The following is a 15,425-nucleotide window of genomic DNA, read 5'->3' as shown; positions in this document are numbered from 1 at the left end:
GTTGGTGGGGGGAAATGGAGAGTATCTGCCAGGTGTTTCTCTCCTTTGTTGCTACTAGCAACAACAATGTAGAAGAACTAGGGGCCTGGAGTGAGGATAAATGATGATTTTAATAAGTGATGAATAGTCTGCTTTAGAAAGAGTTTCAGACGATAAAGGTAAAATGTTTAAATTGGGGTACTGTAGCCGTTTGAAAGACATATTCCTGTAGATCTCAGGGATTTGTATACCTGTTTGGTAATGATTAGAAGTTGTGGCCTTTTAGGAGAAGGTGTGTGTTCTCTCCCTGCTTCCTGTTTGTGGATCAGGAGGTGAGCTCTCAGGAGCTGCTTCAGCGCCATGCCTGCCTGCCTGCCTGCTGCTCTGCACCCAACCATGGCAGTCATAGACTTCCTATCTCTCTGGAACTGTACATCCCAATACAAGCTACCTTGGTCACGATGTGATGTTTTATCACAATAATAGAAGAGTAACTAAGACAGGCACATAATATTTTAGAGAAGTGAAAATATCATACTGAACATGCTCCACAATGTGCTGGAGATGACAGTGAATGGGTAATGAACACAATCATTTGATGGGTATTGACGAATGGTGACCCTGGATCTGTGATGGAAACAAACCTGGCAACTTTGAATTGTAGAACTGTTTGAGAAATAGTTAACATGGTGATTATATAAGATTCAATGTTCACAAGGCCCTTGAAAGACCAATTTTTCGATTCAATAGAAATGATTGGGAAGTTACATTATAATAATCACAATTTTTTTTTATTATTTTTTATTTTTTTGATAATCACAATTTACCCATAGTAGTGCTCAATAGCTCTTTTTTTTGGTTTAAATTTATGTGAATCAATTACAATAATAAACAGCACCAGACAGTATCAGAGTTTGATGAGTGTTTCTATTTATTCATTGGGCCTACTTTGCCATGCTTAATGCCTTTCTGAAAATCAATTGCAAGATTGTTTTTCTGGCAATTTTCCTTGGTTATGATCTTGAGAGCCACTTAGTTCCCATGACTTCTCCCATCTGCTAACTGATAAAGGGTTTTGGCCACGTGTGTGTGTGTGTGTGTGTGTGTGTGTGTGTGTGTGTGTGTGTGTGTAGTCTGCTTGAAAAAAATCAAATAAATATACTCTGCTAGAAACACTGATCTAGTGAATGGACAATATGTTATTTTCAGAATTGGTATGGATTCCTGGATTTGTATTCATTTAAAGTCTTATAATTAGTCAAACTGGGTATGTTGGTACATGTCTGTATTACCAGCACTAGGGAAGTGAAGACAGGAAATTTAGAAGTTGGAGCTGGTCTGAACTACAGGAGACCTTGCTTCAAAATAAATAAATAGATGAATAAATAAGCAAATAAATACAAAGTTATAATCCATTATTTTTTTGGATGATAAACTAAAAGTTATCCTAGAATTTTATTTTCTAAGTTTTCATTAATTGAAGAGTCCTTCAGTTGGGAAAGATTTTGACTTTTTCAAGCTGGTTAAATGGTCACATCTTAGGGTCCCCTTCAAGCTGGCTCCTGGTTTTCAACTTTCTCATTGGTTTCTGCCTCCCATCTTAAATTTGCTACATAGTTTCCTTGCACCTGATCTAGAACCTGCCATTTCTCTAAAGGTAAAAATGACACGTGGAAGGAACATTCTGGATGCTAGGTGTGCTCACTACCACTGGGGGTCATTGCTTCTAGACATTTCCAGAGATTAGAAGAACTTGGAAATTGTAGGACTTTTTTTTTTTTTCTTTTTTAGAAACAGAGACATCAATGCTAGGGTTTACATGGAATGAGAAAGGACCTAGTGAAGCGCGATCCTAATTAGTCTTAACAATTAAAAACCCAGAGTCAGATATCAGGGTGAAAGCTGGAAGATCAGAGAAGCAGAGCAGCAGCCACTAGAGACTTCTTACCTCTATGAAATCTCAGATTGAAAGGGGGTCCTGTCTCTATGAATCTTCAGACTGAATGGCACAAGATCCTGTCTCCACCTCCCTAGTACTGGGATTAAAGGTGTGCACCACCACTGCCCAGCCACCTGTAAATTTGGCTGTTTCTCTTTTAGACTCTTTCAGTATCATGTAGTCCAGGGTGGCCTCGAACTCCTGATCTTCCTGCTTCCTCCTCCCAAGTGCTGAGATTAAAGGTGTGTGCCACCACTGCCCGGCCACCTGTAAATTTGGCTGTTTCTCTTTTAGACTCTTTCAGTATCATGTAGTCCAGGGTGGCCTCGAACTCCTGATCTTCCTGCTTCCTCCTTCCAAGTGCTGAGATTAAAGGTGTGTGCACACTGCCCGGCCACCTGTAAATTTGACTGTTTCTCTTTTAGACTCGTTCAGTATCGTGTAGCCCAGGGTGGCCTCGAACTCCTGATCTTCCTGCTTTCTCCACCCAAGTGCTAAGATTAAAGGTGTGTGCCACCAGTGCCTGATCTCTATGATTAACTAGTGAATAGCTCTGCCCTCTGATCTCCAGGCAAGCTTTATTTGTCAGAATACAAACAAAATATCATACAACAACCTAGTTAGTCACAATAATGTCAACCAGGAAGATCAAGACTTACAATCCAGCTCCAGTACTCAAGCCAGAGGGGCCATGTTTGGGTTTTCACACCTAAGTCAATGAAATAAAACAGAGAATCGAGAAACACACACACACACACACACACACACACACACACACACACACACACGCGAAATAAACTGAGAATCTAGAAACATACACACACAAACACATGAGCACATGATTGACAAACTACTGACCAAAGTTCCATCTTAATTAGATGTGAGAAAAGCAAGTGACTTTACAGATGTTTCTGAAACAACTACATGTCTGTACAGAAAAGAATACATTTTACCTATGATTTTTTTTTTTTTTTAGGCAAGGTTTCTCTGTGTAGCTCTGGCTGTCCTGAAACTCACTCTGTTGACCAGACTGGATGTGAAGTCACAGAGATCCACATGCCTCTGCCTTCTGAGTGCTGGGATTAAAGGCATGCACCACCACTGACTGGCCACCTGTGAAATTTTATGTCATGATTTTATATTGTTAACATTATACAGTTTTTAGCTTTCAGACAAGAGTCTCACTGCACAGCACTGGCTGGCCTGGAACTCTCTTACATAGACCAAATTGGCCTTGAACTCACAGAGATCTGTTTGTCTCAGCCTTCCAAGTACTGGGATAAAAGGCATGTGCCACCATGTTTGGCTAATCTTATACAATTTTATTTAATTATTAAATTTGGAATTTCAGGGTGTCTCCTTTCTGTTACAGTAGAAATACTAGGTCTTTATTATATTTCTTTGCAAATCGTTTGCTGTGAGGCTATATTCCTCTATGGAGATATAGTGTGAATTCTGTTTTCAAAAGTCCCTTGGAAAAATTGTACTCTCTTTATAGTGTGATGCCAATCACACACATAGTTGGCTATGTTTGTTGATATTTTATTTTTCTGATTTTTTTTGTTCTATTTTAAACTTTTCTTCGAAGTAAAAATCATTGATTATAATGAACTGACAAATTAGAACATCACACAGGTAGATTGAGGGAGCCATGCCTACACACTCTTGTCCACACTTTATACAACTCAGTGTCAGGATGGCCATTATGAAGCCACAGAGCTTCGCATGGGGCTTCAGACTTTTGCTTTTTTGATTTCAAACATGTAAAGCATTTTGATTGTTCAAAATGAAACAGCACAGCAGATGTACTTGGCAAGCACCCTGCTGTATCAATCCCCATCACCTTCCATCCTACCTAAGTAGGCACCTCCATCATTGATTCGGTTTGACATTCTTCCAATGTTTCTTCTGAAAAAAAAAATATCCACATTCTGTTTATTGCCTTTATGTTTAATATATCGGGAGATTCATTCAGATCAGCACATGAGAACTTTTGTCTTTGATTTTGCAGCTATCCTGTATTCCCTCACACTCATCGTGTGGGTGTACTGGATTACAATCAGCCTCTGTCAGAAGGATATGGATGTGCCCTGTCTAATCACATCCTGTTACACAATCACATGGGTTCTCTCCAGCATATGGAAGAACTAATTTTCTGTAGTGGCTACCAAAAATCTTCACATTTGGTGGTGTCAAACAACAGAGATTTATCTTCTTAAAATTCTAGAACTTAGATGTGTCAATTCAGTGTTAAGCAGGCTCAGGCAACCTCTGAAAGCCTCAGGGAGAACCTTGCCTTGTCTTTTCTGGCTTCTGATGGCTTTAGGCTTGTGGCTGCATTAATTTTAACCTCTACTTTACTGGGGTCTCTCCTGATTTTCTCTTTTCCCTCTCATTTTTTTTTTAATCTTAATTTTTATTTTATTCATGTGTGTGTGTGTGTGTGTGTGTGTGTGTGTGTGTGTGTGTGTGTGTGTGTGACAGCACACATGTGAGGTCAGACAACTTTGTGGACTTGGTTCTTTCTTCCCACCTTTGTGTGGGCTCCAGGAACAGAACTCAGGTCCTCCAGCTTGCATCTTGGGATAGAAAGCCCCTTTACCTCCTGAGCCGTTTCACTGTCCCTGTTCTCTCTGTCTTTTACAAGCATATTTGTCAATGGATTTAAGACCCATCCAGAGAATCTATGATGATCTTATCTCAAGATTTTAGAATTAATTATGTGTTTAAAGAACTTTTCCTCCAAATAAAGTTTCAACCATAGTTTCTGGGGATTAGAACATAGAGGAATTCTATGGAGGGTAAGATACACTGTTCCACCAGATATACTGGTTACTAGAAAAGTGCTATGAAAATTAATCTTTCACATTCATTTTCACAATGGAGGAGACAGATCTCCAGAGTATACTCTTAGATGAATTTCTGGAGCAACAAACAAGTATATAATTTTGTCGACTTTCCCTTGTATGATTTGTACAATTATACATATATCCTGCCAGCTACATTTTTTTCTATAGCACTGTCATCTTGTAGGTGCCTTATAGGTGTCTGTCTGTCTGTCTTTTTCTCAAAGTCTCTAGCCCAGGCTGACCCCAAATTTTCTTTGTAGCTGAAGATGACCCTAAACTTCTATTTTTTTCCTTTACTTCCCTATAGGAGGGTGGATTATAGACATGTGATGCCTTGTCCACTTTGAGGTTCTAGAGATAAAATGCATAATACTATGCATGCTAGGCAAGTGCTGTTCTGTGCTACATTCCTAAAGCAGGCAAACACAGTAATTAATTTAGTAGTGTTGGACTTTAATTGGTTTGGGTTTTACACACAGTACTGTTCTAATAACAATGCATTTGGCAGTCTGAGACTGTTACCTCCATGTACAGTACACACACACTTCACTTCTAACAATGCACCTAGCAACCTGCTAGTAACTGAGGATCCTCCCACCTGCATTTAGCTGCATGCACACCCCTCTCTGAACAATGCAATACATTTCTCCTCTCTCTAATGACCATTAAACTTAGACTGAGGTTCAATTCAACCAGAATGGAAAGACTGATCCAGCACACACAAGTTTGGGATACATGCTCAATATGACAAAACTGAATGTCCAAATGGCTTTTCTATTTACCATCTTATGCCTATGCATAACTGGGCATGCATATGACTAAAATAAGATGTATTATAAAGCAAAACTTACACAATTCAAATCTATTACCCAAGAAAGAAACCTGTAGCCGGAAGTTTTCCTGTGTCCCACAGCTGCTTGGTCCCAAATAAACACACAGAGGCTTATATCAATTACAAACTATTTGGTCTATGGCTCAGGCTTCTTGCTAGCTAGCTCTTTCATCTTAAATTAACCCATTTCTGTAGATGTAACCGTCTATTAAATAAGAAACACAGAGCCAATGCAAAGATGAAAGCCCAAGAGGTCAGAGCGATAGCTAAGAGCTAAAATCCTTACCCTTCACTGCCGCTGCTATCTTCCTCAGCAAGAGACCTACTTCCTGTCTGTTTGTCTTTTTTATAGACTTTCTATTCTGCCTTCTCATTGGTTGTAAACCCAACCACATGACCTCCTTGTCACTGCCTGTCTGTACAGACCTCCAGGTCTTCTATGGTTGGTATTGAGATTAAAGGTGTGTGTCTTAATGCTGGCTGTGTCCTTGAACACACAGAGAGCTGCCTAGCTCTGCCTCCCAAGTGCTGGGATTAAAGGCGTGCACCACCACCGCCCAGCTTCTGCTATGGCTTGCTATTAGCTCTGACCCCCAGGCAACTTTATTTATTAACATACAAATAAAATCACATTTCAGTACAAATAAAATATCACCATACATTTCTATTAATCTATGTATTGCACATGACTGTGGCATTACCAGTCTGCTCGCATGTTGTTCCTTGGGCAGCTGGATGGCGTCTGCCCTGACTCTGCCCTCTTCTCCCTGTATCTCCCTTAATTTCCCACCTGGCTCTTATCCTGCTTTACCATAGGCCAGAACAGCTTCTTTATTAACCAACAGTAGCAACACATATTCACAGCATTCAGAAAGATCATCCTACAGCAAGTACCCTTTAGTAACTAAATTACTCCTTCTCTTGAACCCCATAAAAGGATGCAGTAACTGGGACCCAAGAGTATTTCACCCATGCTGCCTGCTCCTCTACCATACATTCTTATCTTTTTCTATTTCTTTACTTTCAATAAAGTTCCCTTGCTATGCTGGAATTTGTGTGGACTTTTATTTCATTTTTGAGTAAGAGAAACTTACTAACACCTAGAAACACCCAATGCAGACAGCACCTCTGACTATTGGTAACATCCACAGTCTTTTTTTTTTTTTTTAAATGTTATTTCAGAGTAGCTTTACTTTGTATTTCAAGTTACAAGCTTAGTTTTCTTTCTTTCTTTCTTTTTTTTTTCTTTTTTAGTTTTTTGAGACAGGGTTTCTCTGCGTAGCTTTGCGCCTTTCCTGGAGCTCACTTGGTAGCCCAGGCTGGCCTCGAACTCACAGAGATCCACCTGGCTCTGCCTCCCGGGTGCTGGGATTAAAGGCGTGCACCACCACCGCCCGGCACAAGCTTAGTTTTCTTTAGATTTAATTTTTTAAACTTATATTTTGTGTCTGTGTGAGTCTTTGCTATGTAAGTGCTAGTGTCTGCAGAGGTCAGAAGAGAACATCAGACGCTCTGGAACTGTAGTTTCAGGTGATTTTGAACCACTCACATGGGTGCTGAGAACAGAACTTGGGTCCTCTGGAAGAATAGCAAGTGCTCTTTACTACTGAGCCAACTCTCTGGCCCCGAGTTATTTATTTACTTATTATTTTTATTTTATGTGTACGGGTGTTTTGCCTGCATGTATATCTGTGCACTATGTGCATGCAATGTCCTCAGAAGCCAGAAGAGGACATCAAATCCCTGGGACTAGAAGTACAGATGGTTGTGAGCCACCATGTGGGTGCTGGGAACTGAACCTGGGTTCTCTGGTAGAACAGCCAGTACTCCTAACCACTGAGGCATTTCTCCAGCCCCAAGTTTTAAACTTTGAATTTCATTTTTCTGATTTATTGATTAAGGTGGCAATATAGTGTCTGCAAAGTACTTGACACTCTAAAGTCCAAGGAAGAAATAAGTAACTACAGAGTGAATGATTTCTTCAAAGGGTTCACAGTCCAACAAGAGGATTTTTTTCGAGAGACCAACAACAAACTGGGAATTGTCATGAGCAACACACTTGTAGGTAGACAAGCATCAAAACGCCAATATGTTGGGAGGAGGGGACTGGACCTGCCTGGACTGAGTCTATCAGGTCGATCTCAGTCTTCGGGGGAGGCCTTGATCTGGAGGAGGTGGGAATGGGGGGTGGGCTGGGGGGAAGAGGAGAGGGCAGGAGGGGGGAGAACAAGGGAATCTGTGGCTGTTATGTAGAACTGAATAGTATTGTAAAATAAAAGAAAAAAAAGAAAAAAAAAGAAAAAAAGAAAAACGCCAATATGTGATTCATAAAAAAAAAAGAGGGGAGTTCATCTGCCATATGGTGGCATGGACTGGAGAGAAATGCCCTCCCCTGCCCATCAACACCTGAGGCAGAAGGAAGAGCTGGCCCTGTGGTCATAAGAATGGGAGAAGCTTTCCCTGTCCCCACCAGCTGCAACACTTGGGAGGGCAGGTCCTGCACCTCATCAGGGCTGCACAAAAGAGCCAACCCTGTTGGCGGAGTTGTGGGTAAGGCAGCCAGTTGTCAGCCAGGGAAACCTGTCCCCACTACTCATCTGTTATGCAGCAGTGTGTGTGTGTGTGGGTGTGGGAGATGCCCCCCACTTACCTCTCACCCCTTACTGCCTGCAATAGATGAGAGAGCTGCCCCCCCCCACCTTGTGAAAGCAGGAAAGCAGGCCCTGCCCCTGGCCTAGGCAGCACAGCAGAGCTGCCTGGTGGTGAGGTGAGGGTGACCCAGCCCTGATGTGAGCAAGGGAGAGATGTCCCCAGTACTCATCTGATATGTGGCACCACCCACCCTGCCACCCTCATCAATGCCTGCCTGAGACAGGTGGAGGAACTGGCCCTGGGGTCCTAAGAGCAGGAGGACTATCCCTACACCTCACTAGCTGCAGCACTCAAGAGAGTGGCCCCAGTGCCTTGCCAGGGCAGCACAATAGAGGTGGCCCTGTTGTAGGTATGGGAGAGCCAACCCCAAGGGCATGGAAGCAGAACTTTCCCCAGCCCTAACTCATTGCTGCAAGAGATGAATTCGTAGGGGCAATGAGGGAGAGCTCACCCTGGTGGTGAGGACAGGGGACAACTGTCAGGCTGCCCAGGCCCACAACCAGGGTTATGACTTGGCTTGCTCCAATATCCATCCCATCTATGATCTGCTGGAGCACGTGAAGGGACCTGACCCAAAGACCCAAACCTGCAGGATCTCCACAACACAGGGCAACAACAGGATAACCAAGGAGAGTCCTAGTGAGGGCCCAGCATTGATAGTGTAGCAGAAACCAGAGGCCTCAAACCAGACCAATGACTCTTTGCAATGAACACTTGCAAGTAAAGATACATGGACAAAGGTGTTTACTGCGTGATTCACTGTGTCACATTACAGTTTCCATGATGAGATTTTTAAATTTTTCCCTTTTTCTCTTAAATTTTGTTTCATTTGGGGGGAGTGCTGTAGGAGTGGAGGGCAGATGGGAAGGGATGAGGAAATGAAAGGGATCAAGATATGTGATATAAAAGACACATAGAATAAATAAAAAGAAAGAAAAAAAGAATATGGAATCCTTGACATAAAACCAAACAATTTGTTGGTGCTGCTGAGAAGACCATAGAGTCCTATGTCATTTCAGGGTTAAAGGGAAAAATGGGAAATTCATTGAGAATTCTAAGCATAATTTAAGGCATATCTCCAACAGAGAGAATGGGAGAGCTTGAATAGGAAGAATTGTAAGAATCACGACGTAACGGTTAAGAGGGAAGACCAGCAAAGCAATGATTTTTCAATGAAAATTCCAAAGGAAAAAAAGGGGTTGCAGATCTTACTCAGTAAGTAAGATAGATGACATGAACTCATATGCATAGATGCCTGACTATTATCTACCAAGTTTGTAACAGAGCCGTATATTTAGCGTACAGAAATACATAAGTTTCTCCTTCTCAGTTGGACTGGAAGTTCTGGCAGTCAGGGAGCTGCTTCTTATATATCTTACATTCCCTGGGTTTAGGATTATGCTTTTACATCGCAGATTCTCAGTAGATGTTTGATGATAACGAGAGCTCACATTGCAAGAGAAAGATTGAATTCTGTGAGGTAAATGCATTTTATTTTTTAGTCAGTATAAGAAAAGGTGTCCTTGCTCAAAAGAATGGAGCAGTGAACACCATGTTTTATTATCTGCAATTGAGCACAGGATAGACGGATTGTAACACTCTTGCCTTGACTTAATAGATAACATCACCCCTCTCCTTTATAACAGTTTTGGGAAGGCTGTGACCTTGATTTATGATGTCATCTGGGGATGCAGGAGGTGCCACAGCTCTGCCATCATCCTTAGCATGGAGATTCAATCTCTGAGTCTGTGAGGTTTATGCTGTTGGCTTTGTCAGTAGGCTTTTTTTTTTTTTTTTTTGTCTGAATAATATTTCTTTGGGTATGTCTTAGTTGTAGTCATGCTATTTTGATAACTTTAAAAATAGAACTTACAAGAACTCAGATGTTTTTGCATGCTGAGTTGAAATGTGTAGGACTGCTTTATCATTTTATTTTATTTTATGTGTTTACTGAGTGCCTGTAGAGATCAAATACAGAGCTAAATAAAAGAATGTGTAAATTCCTGGCCCTTCACTCAACTCAACTTGAGTTGTCCCTATTTGGATGGAAAGCATGTGACTAAGCTGCCACCTTAAGTACTTGCTAATAAAACTGAAATGTCAAACCTTGGGGGATTCAGGTGCTAATAATTCTAAAGTCAGTTCTCATGTAAGAAACCTTTGGAGCATCTTCTGCCTTGAAGTCTCACTTCAGGGTACAGGCGTCTGACATTAAAAAGCATCTTGGTTCCAGAGTCAGGTCCCTCAGGTTCTATTTCTGGCTGTCAGTGGATTGCTATGTGACCTTGCACAACACAGGAGCACGCACTTTCCACAAAGCAAGAGGCAAGACTGACCTCCAGACCTCGCGCTTGAGGTTAGGTTCCAGGTGCCTTGGGGACTGGCTGCACTCTTCACCGGGCTCCAGCGCACCCTTTTCTGCTGCCAAAGCCATTTACTTTAGTGTGAAATGAGAGATCCAATTTTGGTATGGCCACAAGGACTTGGTGTTCCTCCTTACTGTGAATCCAGGAACCTAGAAATAGTTCAAATTTGTAAGTCCTACAACTTTTCTTACTGTTTTTGTCTTGTTTTAAGAGAGAGGAGAGAGAGAAGGATAGAAGAAATGAGGTGGGTGCTCAGGCGATACTGTAGAGAGAAGGGAGCCGGAGGCTTTCAAGGGCAGGGTCTAGCACCTCCAGGACTCTGGAAAAGAGGTCGCGCTGCCTGGTCTTCTGGGGACTACATTTCCCGGGAGCACTTGCGGCCCACAGAAGGGCGGGACCTCGCGCTCACAGCCGTGTGAAAAAGACACCGCAATCTGATTGGAAGTCACAGCGCAAACTCGGAACTGGGCGCGCGTCCCCGCGCCGTCTCAGCGCCGGGCGCGTGTGTGGAGAGACTGGGATGCGAGCGTGCGTCGTGCCGGAGGGGCGGACCGGAGGCTCCCGTGGGGGCGGGGCCGAGGCTCTCGCGTCGACGCCGCCTTCCTGCCCCGCCCCTGGTCGTTCGGCCCGCCCCTCCTTCCTGGAGCCTCCGCTGAAGCCGAGCCGGCGCGGTGGCCGGGAGGGGGGCGGCTAGTGGCCGGAGCGACACGCGCCCGCCGCGACCCTATGCAGTGACTCGTGCGGCGCAGGCGCCTCCTGCCCCGCCGGCGGGGCCCGGGATCCCCGCGGCGGGATGTTCTCCCGAAGGAGCCACGGGGATGTGAAGAAGTCCACGCAGAAGGTGCTGGACCCCAAGAAGGACGTGCTGACCCGCCTGAAGCACCTGCGGGCGCTGCTGGGTGAGGCGCGGGGCGTGGGCTGTGTGGTCAGGGCCACCTGCCGGAGGGTCGGGTCCCACCCGTGGCGTGGGCCTGGCGGGCTCTCAGGTCCGAGTGATGCAGGGGGCTGGCGATGGTGCGCACAGGACCCCTGCTCGCCCAGATTGGGACACTTGAGGCATTGTTCCCGAAGGCGGTAGGCTAGCCCTGGGCGCTGCCCTGTCGCCCCGAGTGTAAACTTAGCCAAGATTCTCATTTGGGCGCCTAGCCTCGGGTAACTTCGAGGCCAGGCACAGAGGTAACTATACCCTGTCCTCTCCAGGAAATAAACCAGCACAAATGGAGCGGGCGAGAACACACACACTTCTGCCATCTCCCTCTCTTTTTTAAAATTTAAATTTTTGACAACTTGGGCTAGACCAAGACTTCAAGTGGTCCCATCACAGACTTAGCTGAACTGCCGTCTCTCTCACCCAGTCTCCTTTTAAAATGTTATTATTATATTTGAGTGTGAGACTTCAGATAGACTGATTCCAAGTGATCTCAGGACAGTTTCAGATGTCAATTCTTCTCTCCTGTCCTCCCTTTTAAATTTAATTCTTTTGGGGCTGGGGAGAGTCGGGCTGATAGAGTTTTTGGTGTGAAGGGGCCTTTGCTCAGAGGAACCCAGGCTTTCTTGGGCTTAGGGAGGCTGCTTCTCCTTTATAACCAGAATGACAACCATTACTCCCTGCCGCCTTCCCTTTTTATGGCCTGCAGGGTTAGTGGACCTGGAATTGACCTGTAAAGACTTGAAAGCTCACCCCTGTGGGTGTGAAATGTCCACAAGGTTTCCTGCTGCCGGTGATGTGTAGTTTGGCTAGACTATGCATTACATGGTTCTAGTTCTGTCTGTCTTAACTTTTGTTCAAGCTAGAAACATCTTTGCCAGTCTGTGGACAGACTTGTCTGTATTTTGGGGCCAAGGAAAAGACATGTTCTTCCACATGTATTTGACGTGTATTTACACAACAGCAACAACAACAACAATAATAAAATTAAAAACCCAGTTTTAGAGCATCTGTCACTTGAGAAAATAGAGCTTAAAGAATTCACTTTGTAGGTGAGAATTTTAAGCATCTTGTTAATGAGATTAAGATTTGCTAATTATTTCTATTTATATTATGTAAACTATCTTTGGGTGGGAGACAGGCCAGTCAACCAGCCAACCAATGAACCAACAGAAATCTAAAACTTAAAACTATGACTACCACCACCACAAAAACTACCCCCCCCCAAAAAAAAAATCCACCAGATTTTGCCAAATGAAGTTGCTTACTATCTCAGATTCCTGGAGATTCCACTTCATGTGTTGGGTTTATGGTGAATGTAAATCAGCTATTGTTGGAAGGATTAGTTTCTGAACTCTGGAAAGCAAAATGTGGTGTTCTTGGTAAGTTGAACTTTCTCCTTGTAGTGAAATCCCAGGCACACAAGTGCTTTGTGTTGGCTCCTTAGCATCTGATTAACTCATGCTGCAGGGGCATTTTTGATAAAGGTGGATTGAACAGTATTTTAAAGCATTTGATACTTTGGAACCTTTTCTGTGCTAAAGAATTTAAGCCTTTGTTCTGACTTAGAAGCCCAAGATTAAGTTGGCTACACTTTATAAAGTCAGGAAACCTAGATCAGACTAGTTTCTTAGAGATATGCTGTCCTTGTTACAATTCGGAGAAAGTGGATACTTTTCGAGTCTGAGTGTCCCTAATTTCTCCTCTAAGGTGTGTGTTTCATTTCAGCTGCAAGTGGCAGGGATAGGCAGTGAACCTGGTCAATGGCGACTCTTTATGATTTTTAAAAAAGTGTGTGTGTGTGTGTGTGTGTGTGTGTGTGTGTGTGTGTGTGTGTGTGTGGTGGGTTTGTTTGAATGAGTACAGTAACCACGGAGGCCAGTAGATAGTTCCCCTGGGGCTGGAGTCACACATGATTGTGAATTGCCCCTGAGGTGAGTACTGGGAACTAAACTCAGTACAAAAGCAGCAGGTGCTCTTAACCTCTGAGCCATGTCTGCAGCCTGAATCATGTGCATGTGGAAAAAAAAAAATAACAGCTTTATTATCACTCAAAGATAAAATCTGTGTTTAAAATACTGCTTGTAACAGAGTTCTTTGATATTTCATTAGGAATACTTTTGTTGTTGATGATGGCCAAGTTTCCTTCATGTATTACTGTGATCATTAACTATAGGGGCTCTATTTTTAAAAAAAATAAAATTTGAGGAGTTCTAGCCATAATATTTACTGTAAACTTTTGCTTTACAACTGTAATTAGAAGACTTTAAAGAAAACTAGTGCATTAAAGTATTAATTCCCACAGCATCAAATATCTTATCTAGTTACTACCTTTAAGAAAGACAGTGTTTGAGCCGGGCGGTGGTGGCGCACGCCTCACGCCTTTAATCCCAGTACTTGGGAGGCAGAGCCAGGCGGATCTCTGTGAGTTCGAGGCCAGCCTGGGCTACCAAGTGAATTCCAGGAAAGGCGCAAAGCTACACAGAGAAACCCTGTCTCGAAAAAACCAAAAAAAAAAAAAAAAAAAAAAAAAAAAAAAAAAGAAAGACAGTGTTTTTGAACTGGAAGATAGGAATGAAGTTAATGTGAAGGTTGCTAAAGGGAATTAATTTAATTAGTAGTGCATATTATGTATGCACTTAAACGCCCGCTTTTTGTGTATGTATCTTCAAGTGTAACAGAACTGCTATTTTTTCACATATAAGGACCTGGGTTTGCTGCCTGTCACTGTCACTTTTTGCTGCACAACTTGGGCTGTTACTTAGCCTACCCTTGAACCTCAGCGTTGTTACTCTGTTAAATGGGTATGGTAAGGGCGTGAGTACAATATGTAATGATTTGGGCTTGGAGCAGGCGTTTACCAGATTCCTCTTTACTACTTTCCTTCCACCATTAATAGGACACATATTTTAAGAGCTGTTTTCTCCACCCTTCTTCCTTCTTTTTTATTAGATAATGATAATGGCCTTACTCTTCTGTCATAAAAAGTAGCCTGTACTTCAGACGACTTGCTGAGTCCCGACTGTATGTTTTAAATCAGCCCTTGTAGGGCTGTGTTTTAGATGGTTTGCATGTATCAGTGGGATGAACAAGGAGTTGACTTCAGTTCTTCTTATGCTGTTTAAATCATTGTTGGGAAAGTAACTGAATAAGCCAAACAAATCAACACTCTCCCCACCCCCCACAAGTCTTGTGTATTACTGTATTGCTCCAGCTAACAAGTAATCCCAGTCTTTGGGAGGTTAAGGCAGGAGGATTATTGTTAATTTGAGATCAGTCTGGGTTGCATACAAAGTTCTCTGTCAGTCAGTTCTACATGGCAAGATCCTATCTCAAAAAACAAAAAAAATGTAAGGCATATATGTAATTTAAAATTTTCTTGTTACCACATTTATGACACAAAGAAGCACGTGAAATTAATTTTAGTGTATTTTATTTAACCTAATGTATTATATCATCAGGTAATAGTAAAGATTAATGAATAGTTTTACAGCACTTTTTCCATGTGAATTACTTGAAATTCAGTATATATCATACAGTCAGAGCACATATTTGTCCTTACTAGCCACATTTCACATGCACAGTAGCAAGATATGGCTAGTGGCTACAGGTTGGACAGAATAGGACTTGAATTTGGGAAAGCAGAGGGGTAGGATAGGACAGTTTTCCAGCCAGGAGAAGATGGAAGACTTGGTAGTAGAAGTCCATGTGGCAATGGTGCAGGGGGTGACTCTTGCCTGCATCCACTGAGAGTAGGGATTTGGAACACTGGGCACAGAGAAGAACCCTTGTGTAGAGCCCTTTGTAGATCAGGGTTAGAGCCGAGGACCCTGACAAGCAGAGGCAGATGCAGACTTGGTGGCCCAGATCAGAGAGGGTT

At 42.9% G+C, this 15,425-nt stretch overlaps 1 protein-coding gene across 2 annotated transcripts in view; it reads left to right on the top strand.

Annotated features, from left to right (window-relative positions):
- Window positions 1-11,239: 11,239 nt before the first annotated feature.
- Ralgapa2 (Ral GTPase activating protein catalytic subunit alpha 2) overlaps window positions 11,240-15,425 on the top strand; it is a 273,441-nt gene continuing 269,255 nt past the window's right edge. For both annotated transcript variants that reach the window (XM_037205268.1, XM_028881854.2), the window contains exon 1: window positions 11,240-11,516. In XM_037205268.1, coding sequence (XP_037061163.1) covers window positions 11,411-11,516 — 106 coding nt within the window. In that variant the 5' untranslated portion in view covers window positions 11,240-11,410. The remainder of the gene's footprint in view (window positions 11,517-15,425) is intronic.

This window comes from Peromyscus leucopus, chromosome 4 (genome assembly GCF_004664715.2).
Source record: "Peromyscus leucopus breed LL Stock chromosome 4, UCI_PerLeu_2.1, whole genome shotgun sequence".
Lineage (NCBI taxonomy): Eukaryota > Metazoa > Chordata > Mammalia > Rodentia > Cricetidae > Peromyscus > Peromyscus leucopus.
The sequence above is the reverse complement of the archived record's forward strand: the minus strand, read 5'-3'. Positions and strand labels throughout refer to the sequence as shown.